Source organism: Bidens hawaiensis, unplaced genomic scaffold (genome assembly GCF_021521415.1).
Source record: "Bidens hawaiensis isolate Kalapana, Puna unplaced genomic scaffold, B.hawaiensis_p1.1 tig00003058_1, whole genome shotgun sequence".
Lineage (NCBI taxonomy): Eukaryota > Viridiplantae > Streptophyta > Magnoliopsida > Asterales > Asteraceae > Bidens > Bidens hawaiensis.
In genome coordinates, this window is record NW_027491165.1 from 539,301 (window position 1) to 562,823 (window position 23,523).

The window sequence follows — 23,523 nt, forward strand, 5'->3', positions numbered from 1 at the left end:
TTTAGCGCTTGGAATGACGAAGTGCTATGAATATCCGATGGCTCGGATTTGTTTTGAATAAACTTAAGTTATATAAATGGTGGTTTTGTAAAACAAGTAAACTTAATAGGGAACCATTTATAATCCCAACTTTTGTATGTGTAAATACTTACAACTTTAATCCATATGTTTATAAGTCTTCCGCTAAATGAACGTAACTCTGATTTATTTTCAAATGTGGTACCAACATAGTCGTCACACTCCTAGGCCATGTTTTGGGGTGTGACAAGTGTTGGTATCAGAGTCATCGATCTTAGCGAATTGGGTATCATAAAACAATAACCAATCTTCGATCCAAGTATAGGAAATAATTGCTTATTTGTTTTAGGGATAAGATAGGTCGGTAACCTTTTCTTTCCCTCCACATTCTAAACCACCCATAATAGATGTCATTCAAAGCTTATATGGAGAACTTTGTACGCAAGGCTAAAGAAGCTGGAATCACCGAACCATACCCCGAGGATAACATGAGTGATAGTTATTATGAAGCATACTTCGACCAAGATGTGGAACATGACTTAACTAAACCGGAGTACTACCTCGGAAGTAAACACTACCCAATAGACATTCCCGAAAGTCCACCGAAACAAAGAAGCGATCCACCAAGGCATTCAAGTTACCATCCACCAACCATACCAATGTATCATCCCTCTGAAGTACCGACGTACCATCCATCGGAAATCCCCACATATCAACCATCAGAGACACCACAATACTATCCAACTGGATACCTACCAACAAATCCACACCAATCCAATGCTTTCCTTTCCAACTTACCCATCAAAGAAGAACCAAGATCCCCAACCTCTGACTGGATGCAATGCCACTCCGATCAACAACGATGGCATACCGGAAGATCCACTTTCAATGAAGTCAACTCCCAACCAAACAAAGGTGAAGGGCCATCCCGCAAACCTAAAATGAGGGTAATTATGTCCTATGAAAGTTTCCAGATGCCTCCGATAAACAATGAGACCACCCAGCAGATGGAAGAGGAAGAACCTGAAAAAGAAGAAGAACCCGAGGAGGAAGAAGAGGACCCCAAAGAAGAGGAGGATCCTGAGGAAGAATCTGAACTGGAAGAAAAGCATCCCGATAATCCCAATGAGATATCAACAACAATGGATGGATCACTCACTTCCCAAAACCCAAGCTACGGTTCTGTTGATCCATATGTTCAATATCTAGAGAAACTCAAGAACCAAGCTTCGTCAAGCTTCCCACCATACCAAGGCGTAATTCCAACAGAAGAAGAACAAGCTGATGAGATCCGAGAACAAAACCAAGCTTCTAAAACTTTCTTCTACCTTTCATCCGACATGACTTACGTTCCGTATCCAGAACCAAGGAATCACTATGAGATGGTGACATTGGGTTACCGCGACCCACCACCACAATATGGATACCCCAACGAAGTCCCACAGTCATATGACGAACACTTGGACCGCGCCCTGCACGAAACAGATGATTGGAGGAAGATGGTGGCTATTGAAGATGAGAAAAAGAAGAAAATAGGAAAGACACTTATTCGTAAGTGCGACAAATTAACGAAAGTGGTGAGGAAGTTCTAAAAGGGTTTAAGATGGGGGAGAAGAATACAATGTGAAAGTTATGTGTAATATAGTTTTGTATGTTATTTATGTAACAAGAACGTTGAGACGTTCTTTGAAAAAAGATAGGTTGATCAATATATATATATTTATCAAACGATATATATATATATATATATATATAATGTAAAATAATATATATATAGATATATATATATATATCTTCGTGATATATATATATGTATGAAATAAGAGATGTGTTAATATAAAGAAATTTGTTAAATTTCAGTTAAAGAAATGATTCAAAGAAAAATGTCTGAACAAAGTAATAACGAAAATGCATGGAAAGAAAATGATATAAAAGAAAAGGGAAAAGGTCCCAAGAAATAACAAGAAGAACCTATCCCTCATAAATATATGAAACAAATTCAAAAGATAGTGAAAGATGCCGTGCGGGCAGAAACTGAATTTAGATCTCAATCTAGGCAATCCAAACATTCTCGATCCGTTAATCCTTCTCAAAGATCTGTTAAATCCCGTCCAAAACCTTCTCATATCGAGGAGAGTGTTCAAGAAACTCAAAATCGGTGGATGTTCGTTCAAAGACTTCAAATACTATGGACCGAAAGAGTTCCATGGTGATAAAGGAGCCATCACAACCGTAAGGTAGCTTGAGGAAATGGAGACAATTGTGATTACAAGCAAATGTTCTGATGAGGAAAAGATCCAATATTCTGCCTTAATGTTTAAAGGCGAAGCACTAGAGTAGTGGAATACAATGATCATGAGTAAGGGGAGAGAAGTGATGTATAACCTAAATTGGGATGAGTTCAAGGCGATACCGATGGGAAAGTTTTGTCCCATGCATGAAACCAACCAGATCCAAACAAAATTCCTCAATCTTAAGGTCGTGGGGACGAACCTTCGTGAATACAACACCAAGTTTCATGAATATTGTCGACTGGTTCCCCAGCTGGTAAATCCTGAATCCAGCAAAGTCACTCGATACATTTGGGGACTACCGCGGGAAATCCGCGAAATGGTGAGGTCTCACCTACCTCAAACCACTGACTCTGCAATGGAGTTAGCTGGTTATCTGATGGGCGGTATGGTCCGCAATAAGGAAGAGGATAAGAAGGTTGCAACAACAGCTGCTCAAGGGAGGACTGGAGGAAGCGCCAACTTCAAAGGCAAAGGCGTAAATCAAAATCGATTTAATTCAAACGCTACGCCTTGAAGGACGTGTAGAAGGTATCACAAAGGCCGATGTAACTTTTCTCCGCCTCCTAAATATTGTGAGTCATGCAACCGTACGGAACATGCGGCTGCTGATTGTTGGAAAAAGAAAATGACATGCTACAACTGCAAGAAGATGGGACACTTGAGCTTCGAGTGCCCAAAGAACAAACCCGCGACTGGTGGTGCGGGTGGAAGTGGCCAGAACAAGAAGGAAAATGCTCGAGTCTTCGTACTCGACACAAAGAACGCCGCTGACATACCGGAAACCATTACTGGTACGTTTCTAGTCAAAGACACCTATGCAAGAGTTTTATTCGATTCGAGTGCCAATTTAATTTTTATAGATTATAGTTTTTGTAGTCTACTAAACGAACCATTAATAAATTTAAATAAAACTCTAAGTGTCAAGACTGCTAGGCGAAATCGTTAAGATCTCCGAAGCCCTTGAAAACAGAAAAATTCACTTAGTTGGTTATATTCTGCCTATTCGACTTTTACCAATGCCACTTACTGGTTTTGATATTGTACTTGGTATGAATTGGTTATCCAATAACCATGCCCGTATCAACTGCAATAGCAAAACCATTGAACTTCAAGCCCCCAATAAACGAACGATTCGAATTAAAGGGGACAAAGACGCTGGCCAAGTTAGCATAACTTCCATGATTAGGGCTAACAAATGTTTAAATCAAGGATGCTTAGAATTCATGGCCTACGTCACTGAAGAATCAAAGCCAAAGTAGATAAAGGACGTACCTATAGTTTCCGACTTTTCCGATGTCTTTCCTGATGAACTCCCCGGAATCCCTCCTGATCGTGAAGTAGAGTTTAGGATGGATCCCGTTCCCGGTACTGCTCCAATCGCCAAAGCTCCGTATCGATTAGCGCCATTCGAGATGAAGGAGGTACAGAAACAACTCGATGGACTATTGGAGAAAGGTTTCATTCGACCGAGTTCGTCACCTTGGGGAGCGCCAATCTTATTCGTCAAGAAGAAGGATGGTTCTATGCGTATGTGTATCGATTATCGTGCGTTAAACAAAGTCACAATCAAACATCGTTATCCACTCCGTCGAATCGATAATCTTTTTGACCAACTTCAAGTTGCTAGCTTTTTTTCTAAAATCGATCTTCGTTCCGGCTATCACCAACTCAAAGTCCAATATGAGGATATCCCAAAGACTGCTTTTCGAACAAGGTATGGACATTAGGAGTTTACGGTCATGCCGTTTGGACTTACTAATGATCCAGCTGCGTTCATGGACATGATGAATCGTATTTGCAAGCAATACTTGGATAAATTTTTTATCGTATTCATCGACGACATACTTATTTATTCTAAGCCAAAGGCTGATCATGAAAATCATCTTCGAACCTTACTCGAAATTATAAGAACCGAGAAATTGTACGCCAAGTTCTCTAAATTCGAGTTCTGGTTACACGAGGTCCAATTTCTTAGTCACATCATAAACATCAACGGTATCCAAGTCGATCTCGCTAAGATTGAAGCTATCTCTAAGTGGGAGATTCCAAAATCGCCAACCGAGATCCGAAGTTTCTTAGGTTTGGCCGGCTATTACCATAGGTTCATCGAAAACTTTTCCCGAATCGTTGTTCCCCTAACCTCCTTAACTCAAAAGAATATCAAATACGAATGGGGAACAAAGTAACAAGAGGCGTTCATTATACTTAAACAAAAGCTCACTCAAGCACCTATACTGGACTTGCCAGAAGGTACTGAGGACTTTGTAGTATTTAGTGACGCATCTCACTCCGGCTTGGGATGTGTACTAATGCAACGAAAGAAAGTAATAGCCTACGCCTCTCATCAACTGAAGGTGCACGAAAAGAACTATACGACTCACGATCTAGAGTTAGGCGCCATAATCTTTGCACTTAAGATATGGAGGCACTATCTCTATGGAGTAAGATTTACTGTGTACACTGATCATAAAAGCTTAAAGCATATTTTCGATCAAAAAGAGCTTAACATGCGCCAACGGCGATGGATGGAAACACTTAATGATTATGATTGTGAGATAGTTGCCATGAAGGCAAAGCCAACGTCGTGGCTAATGCCTTAAGTCGCAAAGAACATGAGAAGCCCAAAAGAATCCGAGCGTTGCGTCTAGAACTACAAATTAATCTCCTCGAACAAATCAAATCTGCTCAAACTCAAGCGAACAATGAAAACCAAATCTCCGACGAAAAGCGTAACGGCACCATTGACTCGTTAATCAAGGGTGACGATGGTATCCTTAGACTCGGAAATAGGATTTGGGTACCAATCGTTGGGGGTTTGCGTGAGAAAATTTTAAACGAGGCCCATAAGTCCAAGTACATGATGCTCCTCGGTAGTGACAAAATGTATCATAATCTCAAATCGAACTACTAGTGGAATGGGATGAAAAGAGATGTCGCTTCGCATGTTGCGAAATGTTTGACATGTTTGAAAGTCAAGGTTGAACACCAAAAGCCTTCGGGATTGCTTCAGCAACCCGAACTTCGTGTATGGAAGTGGGAGTTAATTACTATGGATTTCATTACCAAACTCCCTAAAACGACTCGACAACACAATGCTATTTGGGTTATTGTGGATAGATTAACGAAATCTGCACACTTCATACCCATCAATGAGTCGTACTTAATGGACAAACTAGCACGTATCTATGTGAACAACATAGTTGCTTTACATGGAGTACCGCTATCCATAATTTTTGATCTAGACAGTCGTTTTACGTCTCACTTTTGGAAAAGCTTCCAACAAGCACTCGGTACAAAGCTTAACCTTAGCACTACCTATCATCCACAAACTGATGGGCAAAATGAAAGGACCATTTAAACATTGGAAGACAAGCTTCAGGCTTGTGTGATTGACCTAGGTGGAAGTTGGGATGACCACTTACCCCTAATGAAATTCTCGTATAATAACAGCTATCACACAAGTATTCAAGCCGCACCATTTGAGGCGTTATATGGTCAAAAGTGTAGAACGCCCGTGTGTTGGTCTAAAACCGGAGACAATCAATTGTCTGGACCTGAAATAGTCCAAGAAATCACCGACAAGATTCTCCAAATCCGAGAACGACTTAAAACGGCACGTGATCGCCAAAAGAGTTACGCCGATATCCGTCGTAAACCGTTAGAGTTTAATGTTGGTGACAAAGTGTTATTGAAAGTCTCGCCTTGTAGAGGCGTTGTTCGCTTCGGTAAGAAAGGAAAGTTAAGTCCCCGATTGGTTGGACCCTTCGAGGTACTCGAACGAATTGGTACTGTTGCATACCGATTGCGACTGCCAGAGGAAATGCAAGGAATACACGATGTATTCCACGTCTCAAATCTGCGGAAATGCTTGACCGATGAATCTCTTTCGATGCAGTTAAAAGATGTTGAAATTAATGAAAATTTAAAATTTGTTGAAAAACTAATTCAAATAGAAGATTCAAAAACAAAGAAACTTAAACGACGAACCTTGAAAATTGTGAAAGTATAATGGGACTCGCGTAGAGGGCCCGAGTATACATTGGAATTAGAATCGGATATGAGAAAGAAATACCCCCACTTATTCTTGTGAAGCAATCTCGAGGACGAGATTTATTTCAAGGTGGGGAGGATGTAACATCACGGAAATTTTGAGCCAAAAATGTCAAGTTTTCAAAGTCTAGGGATCTATTCTGCCAAATTCCAAACTCCAAGGTTGAAAATGAAAATTCTGATTTCCTGACCCATCGCGCTACGCGATAGATCAGAAGAGACACCCATCGCGTACCGCGATGGGGTGTCTGACAGCGAGACGCGTGGCACGCCACGTGTCCACACGTGGCACACCGGTCGCCATGTGTCCCGACACGTGGTCACACGTGGCACGTCGTTCACCACGTGTCAACACGTGGCACACCGTCTACCACGTGGCGACACGTGGCAGGACTACCCTATGACTCATCCGACCTACGTCGCGGTACGCGACGGGAGTCAGAGAGTCCGTCGCGTACCGCGATGGGACCCCAAAAATTGTCTATAAATAGCAGTTCCGAGATCTTCATTTTCCACACCCAAATTCAGTACAACTCTCTCTCTCTCTAATATCTCTCTAGCCATATTATCATACCTCAAAGTTCGTGCCATAATACCTCGATAAGCGTGCCCCAATTTCCTCGATTTTCATGCCTACGTTTCCTTGAAGTTCGTGTCACCCTCCACCCACATACAACCAAGAAGGTGTTTGTTCTCGAAAGGCGTGTCGTCAATTGTCAAAGATTGATGATCGTTGGCGTGCCAAGGAAGGTGTATCAAAGTTGATCAAGAAAGAGAAGCGGCGTTGGAGTGCTGTTCAAGTTCCTAGGGTTTCAAAAACGCCAACAAGGTTAGGCGTAACGACAAATGAATATAATATAATATTATATTAAAGGCTTAAACCTTAAGTCGAGGTTATACTTGATACCTCGATAAAAGAGAAATAAACATAACAAAGAAAAGAATAAAAGATTGAATTGTAAATATGTATATATGTGTGTAAGTATATATGTATATTCTTTGTTATAAAAATATTATTTAAGTAATAATGAGTATTCTTAAATAATAAAAGTAAAAGAATACGTTTCTTAGAGAAGAAGAAACGTTGGGTTGCATATATAAACTAAAGGTTTATAATTACTTTTAAACTAAAGGTTTTCAAGTAAAATAGAATTATGAACTAAAGGTTCATCGAGGTAGAGTTATAAAATAAGACTAAAGGTCTTAAGCCGGATTGTATATCCGACTAACAAGTGCTTATACTCGTACAATAGGTGCGAGATAAAAAGGGAAAGACCCTCGGACGGTGATTGAAGCCGATCCCAAAGCGAAAAGGTGAATACGCCCCCAAACTTTTACAAACTTATTTTAAAATGAATCAAACATGTTACCCGAAAATTATCTACAAGGAACTACGTGTTCCTAAAACCGTTATAAATAAGGGTATAAGCCTAGCCCTCAGACTGTAGTATATGTGTGTCTGGATCCTTACATATGTGGTAATACGCGATGGGAACATCGCACCATGCTTGGTCGTAGGACGCTTTCCTATAGGAAGCACGTCCATGTGTATACTTACGAGTACTTAACTAAGTCGAACGCTGCAGTGTTTGCTGAGGTGACCTAGTGTAGAGGCTCGAATTTATAATTGTGTTGTTTGACTTTGTTATTCCTAAGCCACGATGGGCCGAGGAAGGCGTAGTCTCGAGGGGTAATAAATTAAAAGAAATTATTTTAGCGTCAGTGTGTTCACCAGCATTCGTTGGTGACGTATTTTATTTACATTTTGCAGGTGAACAAAGTTATCGCTTGGAATGACGAAGTGCTATGAATATCCGATGGCTCGGATTTGTTTTGTATAAACTTAAGTTATATAAATGGTGGTTTTGTAAAACAAGTAAACTTAATCGGGAACCGTTTATAATCCCGACTTTTGTATGTGTAAATATTTACAACTTTAATCCATATGTTTATAAGTCTTTCGCTAAATGAACGTAACTCTGATTTATTTACAAATGTGGTACCAACATAGTCGTCACACTCCTAGGCCATGTTTTGGGGTGTGACAATCCACCCATTCGTTATGTCAAGATAACGAATTAACTCACCCAATTCGTTATGTCAAGATAACGAATCAGGTGATTCGTTACTCACCCAATTCGTTATGTTAAGATAACAAATCATTCCATGTTCAGATAACGAATCGGAAGGACGAACTAGATGATGATGGCAAGATGACGAACTACTATAACGAACCAGACCATGTTAAGATAATAAACCAGACTAACGTGTCAGTTAACGAATCAGGCTTAATTCGTTATAACAAATGAGTTAGAGAATAGAATAATAATTTAAAATCCTAATGGAAAATGTGTTAAGGCAGCTTAACCCCAGCCAGGGGGGCTCTGCCCCTTGGACCCCGCTAGGGGCGCTGCCCCCGGACCCCCGTTTATTGAGGGTAATAATTAAACTAGAAACACGATATGGGTAAAAATAGTTAATTGACACGTGTAATTGTTATACAGTTAGTCGCTCAAAGCTCAAGAAAGGAATAACCATTAACGTTGAACGTAACCGAGTTCAGGTGAGTTTCTAACCCCATTCCTTGTTATGTTTTCAGGGCTGTGTGCATACTCAATGGCCTACTTTGGACGTTGGATTTACTCATAAACACAGTTCTAAATATCAGAGTTAATTAAAACTTTACGTGGAATATAAAACTTCAACCATAACATGTTACATAACTTTCAAATCTTGTCTTATTAAACATTCATAGTCATTTAAAAACATAACATAGTCTTTAAAACGTCATAACATTTCCTTGAGATGCCAGTATCTTCAATTCCATGCCATGTGTCCTCATCAAACGAGCTGCCTCATTCCACTCACATGCGTGCATACAAAAAGTCAGCTACGCTGAGTGAGTTCTAGTTCATCAAATACTTACTGTACATACACATATGCGTGCTCTATTCTCTAACTCATTTGTTATAACGAATTAAGCCTGATTCATTAACTGACACGTTAGTCTGGTTTATTATCTTAACATGGTCTGGTTCGTTATAGTAGTTCGTCATCTTGCCATCATCATCTAGTTCGTCCTTCCGATTCGTTATCTGAACATGGAATGATTCGTTATCTTAACATAACGAATTGGGTGAGTAACGAATCACCTGATTCGTTATCTTGACATAACGAACTGGGTGAGTTAATTCGTTATCTTGACATAACGAATGGGTGGACTGTCACACCCCAAAACATGGCCTAGGAGTGTGACGACTATGTTGGTACCACATTTGTAAATAAATCAGAGTTACGTTCATTTAGCGGAAGATTTATAAACATATGGATTAAAGTTGTAAATATTTACACATACAAAAGTCGGGATTATAAACGGTTCCCGATTAAGTTTACTTGTTATACAAAACCACCATTTATATAACTTAAGTTTATACCAAACAAATCCGAGCCATCGGATATTCATAGAACTTACCTTAAATGGTAAGTGTATGCCATGTATGATTTGTATGTTATTTATGTATGTCTTAAATGTGAATGAAAGCTTGTCGGTGCGTGAATGATCTTCGGATATTGCATGCACTGCCAGGTGATGGTTTGATGATATGATTGCTGTATATGATGGATGAATGATGTATGTACGTATGAAACTTGTGGTTATGTATATAAAAGGTATGGCATGATAGTAGGGAAGAAAGGGAGACCGGACCCTAACAATATCCGAGGAAGAAGGGAGACGGACCCTAATAATATCCGAGGATGGAGGGTACCGGACCCTAATAATATCCGAGGTATGTAGGGCGAAATGCTCTTTAAAATGTAAGGTTAGTTATGAATGTATATGGAAGAATGATGAACAGGTTTAGTATGTAATGCGCACCTTCGGGCACGCATATGTGTATGTACAGTAAGTATTTGATGAACTAGAACTCACTCAGCGTAGCTGACTTTTAGTATGCACGCAGGTGAGTGGAATGAGGCAGCTCGCTTGATGAGGACACATGGCATGGAATTGAAGATACTGGCATCTCAAGGAAATGTTATGACGTTTTAAGACTATGTTATGTTTTTAAATGACTATGAATGTTTAATAAGACAAGATTTGAAAGTTATGTAACATGTTATGGTTGAAGTTTTATATTCCACGTAAAGTTTTAATTAACTCTGATATTTAGAACTGTGTTTATGAGTAAATCCAACGTCCAAAGTAGGGCACCGGTAACGGGGCCTTACAATAATTGTAAAATCTATAATAAAATTAAATATTTGATATCAGAAAGTCATGAAACTTATTTGATTTAATTGAAGATTTAGAATCAAGTCATCAGAAGATTCGTTAATATCTATTTCATCTAAACTGATAAATCAATTACCAAAAATCTCATGAGTTCATAAACCGACTCATCCGTTGATAAAGAAACAAATTTATGATCGAATCGATACAATCAACATACGCTCTGATACCACATGTTAAATATATCTTAAACTTGGATCAAAACAAAGAACCCTAATCATGTTTATTCAATTAATAATACAAGCAAACATATAAATTATTAAGATTTACTTGTGGGAAACCAGTGGTGTAGCCACCCTTTGAGCAGGGGGGTCGACCGACCCCTGTGAAATATTATTTTTACTAGTATATATGTGTTAAAATCCCGACCGACTTCTGCATAACTTTGATCCGGACCCCTGTGTGATTTCGAGAACGGCACAACGACCCTGTTGGAATTTCGAGAACAACCTTTTGACTTTCGAGAACAGCCTTTAATTATATAAATGTTATATAATAATATACCAACTAAATTTGAGTTTAATAGGAAACAATTTAAATACAAGTTTAAGCTCAAATGTTCAATTAATCTATGCTCAATTTTTTAGCATAAGTCTCAAACTCCCAACTTAATCTACATTTAAGCTAACTAAAAAAAGGAGTATGATGGCGAAAGTAATAGGTCAGGTAAATTTAATAGATTAAGTGTTTTAATCTAAACAAATGTTTCAGCTATACATTATTTTGCTCGCTTACTTCATTTGCATTGATGTATTGTTTATTCGTTAATTGAAGTTAGCTGTCGTATCATTATTACTCATTGTAATCGTATGCGTTGAAATTTGCTTTCCGGCGATGGGGTACGTGAAGTTCGATTTGCTTAATCATATGGGTGATGAGAGTTTAAACGATGATTTTATTTATTTCATTAAGAAAAAACCTGCTTAACTGTGTACGGATACAAAAAATTTCCGACCCATGTGAGAAAATTTCTCAGATCCGCAACTGTGGGAAACACGATCTTTGATGAAGATTATGAAATCATAGTGATTCCCGTTATGATGTCTTTTAGTGATGGATAAATCAAAGAGTGAAGTTCATTGAAGTTTATTAGAGTTTTATAGTGCTAATGATCACTAATAATGATCGGTTATAAAACTCATTGCATTCTCTTCATGAAAGACATCTAAAGGGAAATCATAAAGCCCCTTAAACTTATTACAATTACTTCCATCAACTAAATATTGAGGCTTGTAGTTATTGTCATATTGGTAAACTTAATTTAAATGATCCACAAGGTCACATTAACGGGTTATTTCCAACGTGAGCTGCTATGTAATTGTGATATTTTCTTATTCCCTATATAAGGAGTTGAATGGAGATCAATAACAGTTTATACAATTATATCCTTTTTCATAAATAAGTTACCGTACATGTCTATTACAGTGGCAATATACTACAATTTAATATGGTATAACTTTAAAGTAATGATTTGTCATACCTTAAAGAGGGTTGAAAGTATTGTTTGTGCAAGTAAGAAGAGTTGTAGTGAAGAAAGGAGAAAGCTAGAATCCTAATAAGTATGCTATTTTTATATAAGTATGCTATTTTTATATGTTACTAAATTCATGTTTTGGTTACGTGTTGGGAAATTTGATTAACAAGGAATGCTATGTTATACAATAAAAAGACGTTTCGATGGTGAAAGTAATAAATGATATTAAGGTTTTGTCTTTTCTTTTGGGTGTGTGATTGGAACAAGAGATTGGGTACTGACTAGAAGAAGTGGTGTCGTTTTCAATTTCGTTAATTTTCCATTATAGTTTATTTGTATGGCCTAGGTTGTTTGTGTTGGTCCTTTTTTCTTGTATCTTTCAGGTACTTGCGTCTTGTAAGTGATCCTTTCATGGTTTTTACAAAATTTGGCCTTTCAAAAAAAAAACACTAAATTCATGTTACTTCATTTATAGACCGTCTCACATTGAAAACGAGCCAATTCACTGGCTCTAATTTAACACGAGTCAATACTAAGTCAAATGCTATCTTGGATGATTATTAGTAGGCTCGGCTTGAAATGTGAGCTTAAGGCCAATTAATTCTAATCGGACCCATCGCAATGTTTATTAATTCACACATCACTGCCTTGTTTCTTTTGTCTCGGATCCATCATTCATTTTTTTGAACAACATATTAATTTTTCCACATAAAATCCGAATACCTCCTCCCATATGCAAGAATTTGACTCTATCATCTTTTTCTGTAAAAACAAAACACCATACCACTAGACTAGTAGGTCATGAGCAAAATCCATTATTTATGTCTTTTTAAGTTAGTACGTTATTATATTATATAACTCATAGATATAAACGTGTGATATGTGATCAGTGAATAGTAACGTTTTTTTTAATAATCGTAACTGTGTGATTATATTTGCTTATATGATTTTGTAATAACGTTAGTAAAAACACATTAAAACACTTATTACCCGAGTAAATTTGTTTTTTGGATGGTTTACTTTTTATAAATAAAACTGGTTACGTTGATGCACATGTTATTACCAAAACTCTAAAAGCATGTGCGGTTTTCTTTCAATGATATCTTTTTAATTAAGTTTGATATCATGTACAAGAGTTGAAGCAGTGTAATGTGTGAAAGATAATAGCACCCGAAATATTACCTTGAAACAAGAATCAGGCACTTTCGTGAAAATTGACTTTTTGAGCCAAAGCCCAAAGGTGAGAAAAAAAATTGGGCCATAAATAAAAAGATAATTTTTCGTTTATACCTTTAAAATTATTAATAGACTTATTGGGTTATAGTTTGGGTTGTGTAATTTTTTTATAACGTCGAGTTTAAACGAATTGGGTAATTGATTTTAAAATTAAGACTACATATATTTTTGCATATATATATATATATATATAAAGGTTCAAATAAAAAGAAAGAGTTTCCTAAGAATGGAAAGAACCAATAGATTTTTGACAAGTGACATTACAACCTATGGTGAAAGAACAATTTTAAGAAACTATGTCGGTTATAGTAGTGAAAGAGTAATTATAGAAACTATGTCGGTTTTTAATAATTTTAAATATCAACCATTGATTAGAATGATTCAATGGCTATAATTTATTCCTAGTCTTCCTAGAAAACTATTTCTTTTAAATATCAACTATTTCTTTTTAGTATTTCTTTTTACTATAACCGACATAGTTTCCTAAAATTATTCTTTCATCATCATTTGTAATGCCAAATGTCAAAAATTGATTGGTTCTTACCATTCCTAGGAAACTCTTTATTCTTATTTGAACCATTTTTCTATATATATATATATATATAGTAAGGATCCTAAGAGAACCCTTTGCAAATTAAGAACTTTAATATCCATTTTGGACCACTAAAAACACCCTTAAAAAAATTTTAAAATCATAAAACAAAAAATAATAAAAATTTTAAGAAAGTAAAAAAACCAAAATTCTTATACTTCATTCCGGTTTCATTAAAAAGAATAGAAAAAAATAAAACAAAATAAAAAAAAAACAAAAAAAAACGTCATATTATACACATATGTATAATTAGTTACGTAATATACACATATGTACAATGTCATTTATCTTAAATTATACACATGTGTACAAAAAAACATGTAAATGTACATATATGTATATATTATACATATGTGTACATAATTTAACTAAACCGAGTTTTTTTTTATGAAACCAGGATGATAAAATAAGAATTTTGGTTTTTCTACTTTTTTGATCCTATATATATATATATATATATATATATATATGGGAGGGTTATTTTGAGAACCATGGTGAGTTTTAAGAACTTTAAGAACTCAATTCTGAACCACGCATTTAATTAATGGATATGAAATATGTGGCTGTGATTAAATTTAATTAAAAAATAAGGCAGGAGAGAGAATAAGTATTTTTAAGAATTACACAAGTTTAAACGTTAGTTATAGATGTGTAAAAAGTCGATTCGGTGTATAAAAAAATACTGTAATTTTTTGTACATTACTTACACTTACGTATTACACATGTGTAAAAAAAATTCCAAAAAAAAATTGTTACATTGAGTTCTTTCGAGTTCTTAAAACTCAAATTGGTTTTTAAAATAAATCAATCATATATATATATATATATAAGTTTCAAGAAATTACAGGCACCGTTATTACTTTTTTTTCTTTGAACAACGAAATTCCACCGTAATTGAACCCACACCGAAATTCCAATAGATCATGTGTACGTATTTATTTAATTGCTAACTTAAATAACGACATGTAATTCTGAAGTAACTATTGTGATTCGATTATGAAGCACTGGTGAAGCTTAGGCATAAAAGCCAAGAGGTTCGGACTCAATAGGTATAAATAAAATCATAATTAAGAGGGGGGGCGGGCTCAAATTTTGGTTGAAAACGGATGAATTAACACTATGTATAAAAAAACTCAATCAGAAAAGGATAACTTACAGTCTTACGCTACGCCCCTGTTATGAAGTAACTAATACGCATGTTGACCAATTTCTAACATTTTTCATAATTTCTTCACTTTTCAAGCTCTCCGTGTTATATCCGACAAGGTTGTGCATACAATAGTCTTTAACGGTTTATAATACAGCGCCCGCAGAAATTTCGATAGTCATCATTCTTGTTTTCACCGATTTTTGTAAGCGACGAAATGTCTTAAAACTTCTTAGAATTTTAATAAAATATTTAGATTTTAACAAGGGAATTTTAAAATATAAGAGCATATATCAAGAAAACTAAATCTGTCTTGTTACAAAGATGAATCTTTCCAAATTAATTATAAGTTGGTTGTGAATATACGAATAGGCAATACAGACCGTCAATCCATACTCAAAACAAATGGACTACAACCACTAACAAACAAGAACAAGACTTTGAAATTTTAGAATTAGTTCATATCATCAATAGGTCCTGGGGAGCAAAAGCAAGCTGCTACTTTGGTACATTCGGATCGATCCTCTACATGAATCCCCGCAATCAACTTCTCGCAAATCACCAGTTTTGAGGGTGTAAACCAACAACCGTTCCATTAGAATGTGGCTCCCCAATAATATGTCCCCCTCGTTGTTCCAACAACCCAAAATTTCCACATCATAGTCGTTATACGTTGGCGGTAGAATAGGACGGATATCAAAACAACAGTGCAACGCCCATTCTTCGTGTTGCTTCAATATCCAGATCTTGATACCAAAGGGGGCGTAATACGAAAATCCAAGTTGACCGTTTAAATCAACCAACTCATTATAGTAGGACCAACGGTCTCCTTCTTGCTTGGGAGGGTTGGTTAAACCGAATTCCTCTGTCTTCACATCAAACCAGACTAATAATATTCTTCTTCTGTCAGTGACAGTGACAAAAACAGAGAATGTATTGAACGGATCCGCCAACCAATGCAAACGTCCATGAGCAAATACACCTTCACCGTTTATCGGATAAGCAGGGTTTTGGGCTACCTCTCGCCAAGAGCTCGATCCCGAAGAATGAACCATGGTGCATGGCACATAAGCCTCTGGGTCTAAGTTAGCGAAAAACACCGTCTTTAAAGTGTGGGTTGAATCGTCAAAACCAATCCCTGATGCCCAGTGGTATGAACGGTACGAATCAATTAATTCAATCATCTTGGTCGGGATGGGTGGCAAATCACAACGTTCTTTCTTAAGAGGATTGATAAGTGAAAACCGATATATGCCTTCAGAGTTGTGGAGGTTAGTAGACACCATGATTAGCCCATTGCATGAACCAAGTAGCATATACCCGAAGAAGCGACCTTTAAAACAAAACTCCAAAACCGGCTTCTTTCGTAGACTAGTAGTACCATGCAAAAAACTGATCTTGGTGTTAACCGGAATACCACGTGGACAAAGTTCAAACAATATTGGTGTGGGTTCTTCTTTGACATGAATGGTATGAAGGTAAGGATCGTTGATGTATTTTAACCATGATTTGCATACACACCGAAAACGAGCCAATGATTTTACAGGCAGTCTTGACAATATTCCAAATATTATATCTTCATGAAACGGATTCGCCATGCAAAGGTAATACAAGGTTAAAGCATATGTGTTGATTTGAAGGTTGTTATATAGTGGGTTTACTAATTGTGCGTATGATGATGTATATAGGTGGATTAATCAATTAGGGTTTGTTAGTGACATACTTATATCTTAGCCCAATAACTCATCTATATAATATCAAGGCCTGTATTCATTTGTTAATATGTTTATTGCTATAATATATTTATATAATTGGACCATACTATTATAGAGTTTTTTTTAATGACTAATTTGGATCACTAACGGGTCACAAGTCAAGGACCACTAGCCCACTCGCTCATCAAATATTTTCCGAGTATCGGAGATCACCCTCGGGAGAAAACCCACCATATGTGAGAAAACCACGTTGCCCAACCTAAAACACTCTATTCTTTGTCACATGTGGGACTTGAACACAATACATTCCTCGTTTTAAATTAAAATCTTTTGATGCATCAACTCAACCACTTAAGCTAAGAATCATAGGCATTATAGAGTAGCGTATTACTTAAGACTTGCCATTTAAATTAGGGGTGTACCAACCTAATCAGTGAATGAAAGCTAAAAAGATTATTCGAAACCAAAAAAACAGGTTTTATGTTTTTATAAAAGCCGAACTTAGTGCTCAATTTTGATTTTGCATGTAATAAATACCGAATAACCGAAGCGAATGTATATATTTTAATTTATATATTAAGTAATGTATAAAAATTCAATAGATACGTAACACAAATATTTAGCCTATAAGTATGATAATCAATTAGTTATTAGTTATTACCAAATCGAATTTATAGATTTTTATTTTTTATTTTAACTAATAAACATTTAATAGATATGTAACTCAAATATCAATCAATTATTATTTAACTATATATTTAGACCAGGGTTCATTGTTTTTTAGCCAACTTTATCGGGAAAAAATTTTCAACCTACAATGGCAAAATTGGAAAAACTAAACCGAACGCTTTTCAAAACTCTAAAAACCAAAGTTTCAGTTTTTGGCGGGTTTTAAGCCAAACTGAGCCGTGCACTTAAATTAGGGCATATAATTTCACTATTTCATGAAGAGCGTACACCAGGCCTTTGGAGGTTTATAGGTGAACTCAAAATCAAAAATGCCAACACAAAAGTTATTCAGCATTTCACAATCATTCAAAGCTAGTAATAACATAATTCTAGATTTCGAACGAAGTTGTAGCATGTTACCTTTCCTCAACTTGTGCTTTCGCGGTTTCTCAAAGCTGAATCCACAAGTTTGACTTTTTTGGTGTTTTCACTGTTGACCAAAGAAAGCTTTGCGATTGCGGATTTGAGGTGGGAGATCTCATCATCTTCAGCATTCCCCTTCCTCCTCCCTGCAAGTGCAATCTGCCTTCTTTGATTCGGTCTTTTGGTTTGCGGAGAAAAAGAAGAATATCTTTTTATTCGACCGTTTATAGCTTCTATGGTCGTGTGCAGCGCGTCTAATTCCAATCCTCTAAATCTGTCTGCATAAAACAAACAAAACCATCTTCAAAATGGGTTGACTTGGTCAAACAAGATAAAAAGATAATATTTGAAGACGACTTACCAAGCTCCATCTTGAACTCCCGCTCTGCTTTCGACAATGGTTTCTTGTGGATTCCTGGTAGGTTTCTCAGGTTTATCAACCGTTCTTCCAACACGCCATGAGTCTCAATTGCACGGTCTAATCGGTTTTCCAACTTTTCTTGTTTCTCTTCAACTTTCGCCAGCTTTTGTCGCGCCTCACGTAGCCGAGCATGTTGTTCGTCAATGATTTTCTTTAGTTGCGGTCCATGGTGTTTGAGCTCAAAATAAACCTAAGAAACCAATTAAAGCATCAAGATTTTCAAACTCCAAAAACAATTTTAAAAAAAATTATTAATATTTACCAATTTGTAAGTAAAAGGTCAAAACTGTCAGCTTACCTTATGTGCATACTCAACATAGTTCTCATGAAAAAGCTTGAAGTACTGATGAAGAGTTGACCTCCCTTCAATAGAGTCAGCAGCAACAGGGTTCGGTGAGGTAGGTGGCACAATAACCACTTTCGGGCCCGCGAGTAATTCTTTACTTATAATAGTAGCATTTTCGGTACCAACATTTTCTTCCAAACTTTCATATTTCTTTTCTTTATCAACACGAGCAGGAAGCAAAAGATTCCAACTTTCCATCCCAACGACAAGGCATTCAAAACCAGACGTGAGTCCCACAATCCAACAACATCCAAACGAATCCGCCAACGCCACAAAACCATATAGAGACGACACCGAGGATTCCACCTGGCACGTATTGAGAACCGACTGCACAGTAGGGGGTCTCATGTCATCACCTATCCCGTTCTTCTTATTAGTGAAAGGAAGAAAATGCAACACTATTGAATCCACGCCTCCATCATGAACACAGTATATTCTTTCAGGAATAAGTGGGTCAATAAACAATGAAATTGTGGAACCAGTCTCGGTTTTCCCGGGAAGGGCTAAATCGATAGTGGCCAATTTCAACAACGGGGGTGAATGTCCCAACCAGATGTTTTTATAAGACGATTGTTCAAATGACATAACCGATAGCTCATTGGATTGTGCTTCACAAATCATGGCAAAACCAACTATTCGGTTTTGAAAATCAACAGAGATACGTGGATGATTACCCACCATCCAAACCGGTTGTACTTCATCAGCTAATGCATCTATTTGTAACTGCCCACCGCTCCAAACCGTAACAAGAATTGAATCTTTGCTTACTGCCTTGTAAAGGAAACTGACAGCTCGACCCTCACACTCAGTAACTTTGAACTCAGTATCTTCTTCATTTCCATGGTACACTTTATGCAAAGGTCCCTAAGTTTTATAAAAACTGTGTGACGTTTCTTTTAAATAATACTAAAAGTAGTTAAAGAGGGATACCTGCAATGAAACTGACGCATCAAATAGAGCATAAGGGTGAGACTTTAGTGCAGGTTGATTCCCGCCTTCTGCTGCTGGTTTAGCCAACTCAGGAAATGTGGATTCTAGCCAAGAAATTGCCAGGGTGGCATTACTAGAGGCTATTGAGCTACCAGAATTCAGTCCAAATGTCTGAGCATCACTATATATCTCCAATACGGACTCCCATTTGTACACACTGTAACGACATACATAAACAAATTAAATCAAACCATCTTGTTTAGAAAGGAACATATATAATTTCAAGTTTGCAACTTTACCTCCCAAAAGGGACAACAGGACATAGAATGTAAACTGCACCATCACTAAATAAAACAAAAACCTGCAGAATCAAACATTATAAGTAGTTGAGCAACAGATATAGCAAAAGCATGTTAAAATGTAAAACAATCAAAAGTCAACATACGCTAAATCGATCCCACAAATGATCACCACCAAAATAAAAGTCAACTGGGCATATTGATGAGGCATTCCTTGATCTACCACGTGAAACAGGCTGTAAATAATATTCTTGCTCTGGTTGCTCAAAAGCTGAGGACAAATCATAAAGCCTGCAAAATGCGAGATGCAGTCATAAACTACAACTAAAAAACAACCAATGAGACATGAAAATTCAATTGCAGACCTGAAAACTGAATCAGAAGATAGAATTCCAAGATGAGTATCACTATAAGGGTGCCATGAAACTTTCAAAGTCCGTATGGCATTGTTCGTGTTGAGGTACAGATCTGAGCCAACAGATATCGTCCTACAGATCAGTAGAATGAAAGTGTTTTCAGGTGCAGCAATATAACAAAAGCAATTTAGATTGCAAGGTTTATATTTATTTAATTACCTGCATATAACAGCACTATCTTTTGATGAAGAACGCCCATACAGGTACATAACACATAATCCATTTGATCCTTCTAAGAGCAACGCTGATCCGTGTCTGTTAATTGTAATTCTATCCACCGTGAAATTAAGCTCCACGTCAGGTCTCAATACCTAGAGTGTACAAAGCACATTCTCAGGTACAGGGCTCTAAACAAACCAAACCAAACCAAACCAAACCAAAAAAGCCTTGTTCACGTTCGTCCATTAAGCTTTTATCAGACATGCAACTGTTCACAAACACCTAACCTAACAAAATTTATTGTTCGTATTCGTTCATATATGAAGTCGTTCACGAACGGTTCACGAACACAAACAATGTTTTATCTTATTTGGTTAACCGAGAATGGTCAGTGTCAACGGTTCGGTCTGGCTACCAAGTTTGTGTTGACTTTTTTTAACATTCATATTCATATGTTAATTCGCATATAAAGTAATCACATAATACGCATTTATACTCTTGTTTAATTGTTAATAATTTTGCTTAAACATAAACAGGCGTAAATGAACACATTATCAAATGTTCACAAACATAATTATACGAGCATGACCTCTGTGTTCATTCATTTAATTAACCGAACGACATTCCTTGTTCATGTTTATTAAACAAAAGAACATAAACGAACTGCCCGCCAAACAGTTCGCTAAAGTCTAGGGGTGTGCACAATTCAGTTCAGTTATTCAGTTAATCTATATATTAGCCTAGTGAAACCGAAGTTATCAATTAACCTATATATTACCAATTAATTTTCGGCTACATGGATCGATTTATTCTGTTGTTTTTTCGGTTCGGTGAACTCCAGTTAATAACCAAAACCAAACTTGAGCGAAAACCTTTGCTTAAAGTTACATGAAACGGAGGTATAATAAAACTATAAATACATGAAGCGGAGATATAAATTCGTGAAACGGGAATATGATTAAAAGCTAGAGAGATGTGAAAATATAAATTGTTCGGTTCGGTTCGGTTAATTTCAGTTCTGCTTTATCAGTTTTCGGTTCAGTTATTGGTCACTCCTAGGCTCAAAACCCTAACTATTAACATTTTAACCGTAATTTCAAATACTGACTGCATTTGCAATTAAAACATCAAACCTTTGAAGGCGAAGAGGCGAGAACAGAATTCGAATCCGGTTCGCCGAAGCGGAGAGAAAGCCGATGCAGAGACTGCGTGTTTACATTCCAGTAGTATAAGCGAGAGGCTCCGTCCCACGCCATTAGATTCCGCTTCCTCTGAATATTATTATTATTTGAAGAAGAAGAATTGGAGGTGGAGAAAACGGGATGGTTCTGAAGAGGAAGCCAGTCCACGTCATCGGTTGCCGGAGTAGACGGTGATAGTGATGGTGATTGTGACGGTGGTATTGGTGTTGTTGTTGGTGTTAGGGTTAGGGCTTGGGTGGTGGTAGGTTCTGGTATGTCGAAATTGAATTTCATTGTTTGTAAAACGACGTCGTATCTTAGGTTACTCTGGTGGAAGAACAGCTTGCCGGACGGTGAGTGTGTTTGTTTGCTTAAAATGTGAGCTGTGAGAGACGAACGAGAACGAGAACGAGAACGAGGCCGTAAGGTTTTGAATTGTGGGATAACCCTTGAACGTTTTAGGTTCCTTCATCTTAACCCCCTTAATTCTTCTCCTTTGTTTATTTTTTAACGGCTAATTTGGATGTCATTTGCCAACCCGATCATCTTCATTTCTCAAGCACCGGAGGCCACCTAAGTGAAGTTTTTGTATAAGTAGGAGGTTTAGATAGTTTTTAAGTGATCGTAAATGGGTGTTTGAAAAGTTGACACAAATAGGTATTTTGCTACTTGAGGTGGCGCATTAGATCAATTGAGCTTCATAGTAGCTCGTTGAATAACCAAGGTCGTCCTTAGTACACTCATGTGTCAGGCAAACTCTTGGAAAATGACAAAGTATGTAAACTTGCTTGCAAACTGCAAAAAGTAAGTCTGCTTATTGTCCAACATAATAACATCACCATAATAACATTACCCTGGTTTTTTTGAAAAAAAAAATGAAAACAAACAAAGAAAGTGGGGGTTAAGTAAAACAATTTTCTTCACAGTCTACATACTATGGCTAGAACATGGTACAAGGAATTACCGTCATCTCGTAGAAACATAATATAAAAAGGCTTGTATAATTTCTTTTTATATCATAATTACTAAAAAGAATTTGATTCTTTTTAAAAACTTGATGTCGATAAATGCACGAGTTTAGAAATTCATTTCGGACAATTGAACCCTTTCGAGCTGCTTCTTTTTAAGAATAAAAATATTTCTGCCAAAACAACATATGTGAAAAAGAACAAAAGGCCTTGTACACACACATAATGGATCTTGGAAAACTATTTCTGCATTAGGATTACTTGTCACAAGAGAACTCTAAGAAAAGTCATGTCTCTGGCAGGCGGACTATAGGAAAAGTCATCTCTTTGAAAAGGTAAGTCTGCTTATTTAACAAGTAGACTAGGAATCTCAAGTATAGGCGTGTGTTCTAATGTGCCACTTCATTTTTTTGTTATGAAAATCAATTTGAGTCTGCTTGTTCAGATAGCGAACGAAATATTTGTGTATACTTTTCAAACACTCACCTACGAGCACTTAACAATTTTCAAAACCACGTGTTTATACAAAAAGTTCACTTTCATGAGAAAACCCACCATATGCCAAAAAAAAAACTCTCTAACTTAACTTGAACCCCTTTATAGAACACCTGATGAAAAATGAGTAAATCTGAAAGATAAAAAAACATGAGTGCCTTCTCTGGGACATATGAAGAAACTTGGTTAGTATCAAGTTACCTCTTTATTATTCATTTTGTTACTAAATTATATATATATTAATTATAAAGGTCGGTGTCACTCACATTTTGTTACTGTTATAGTGCTCCAACATTTTAAACACAAATTACAAGCACTTGAAGCATTATTACTTTACACACGTGCTCTCTTCTACAAACTATTGACATTGGTTTTTTACTTTCATAAAACAAAGATTGA

The 23,523-nt window shown here is 36.7% G+C and overlaps 1 protein-coding gene across 1 annotated transcript; it reads right to left on the reverse strand.

Annotated features, from left to right (window-relative positions):
- Positions 1-17,582: 17,582 nt before the first annotated feature.
- LOC143622193 (nuclear pore complex protein NUP88-like) lies at positions 17,583-22,018 on the reverse strand. Its single transcript, XM_077093402.1, has 9 exons — positions 21,614-22,018; positions 20,481-20,632; positions 20,271-20,393; positions 20,052-20,196; positions 19,906-19,967; positions 19,607-19,823; positions 18,629-19,540; positions 18,271-18,520; positions 17,583-18,187 (listed from the first exon to the last, which is right to left on the reverse strand). Exons 1-9 carry the CDS (start codon positions 21,953-21,955, stop codon positions 17,913-17,915), a joined length of 2,478 nt encoding a protein of 825 aa, XP_076949517.1. The 5' UTR covers positions 21,956-22,018; the 3' UTR covers positions 17,583-17,912.
- Between the last annotated feature and the right edge of the window lie 1,505 nt (positions 22,019-23,523).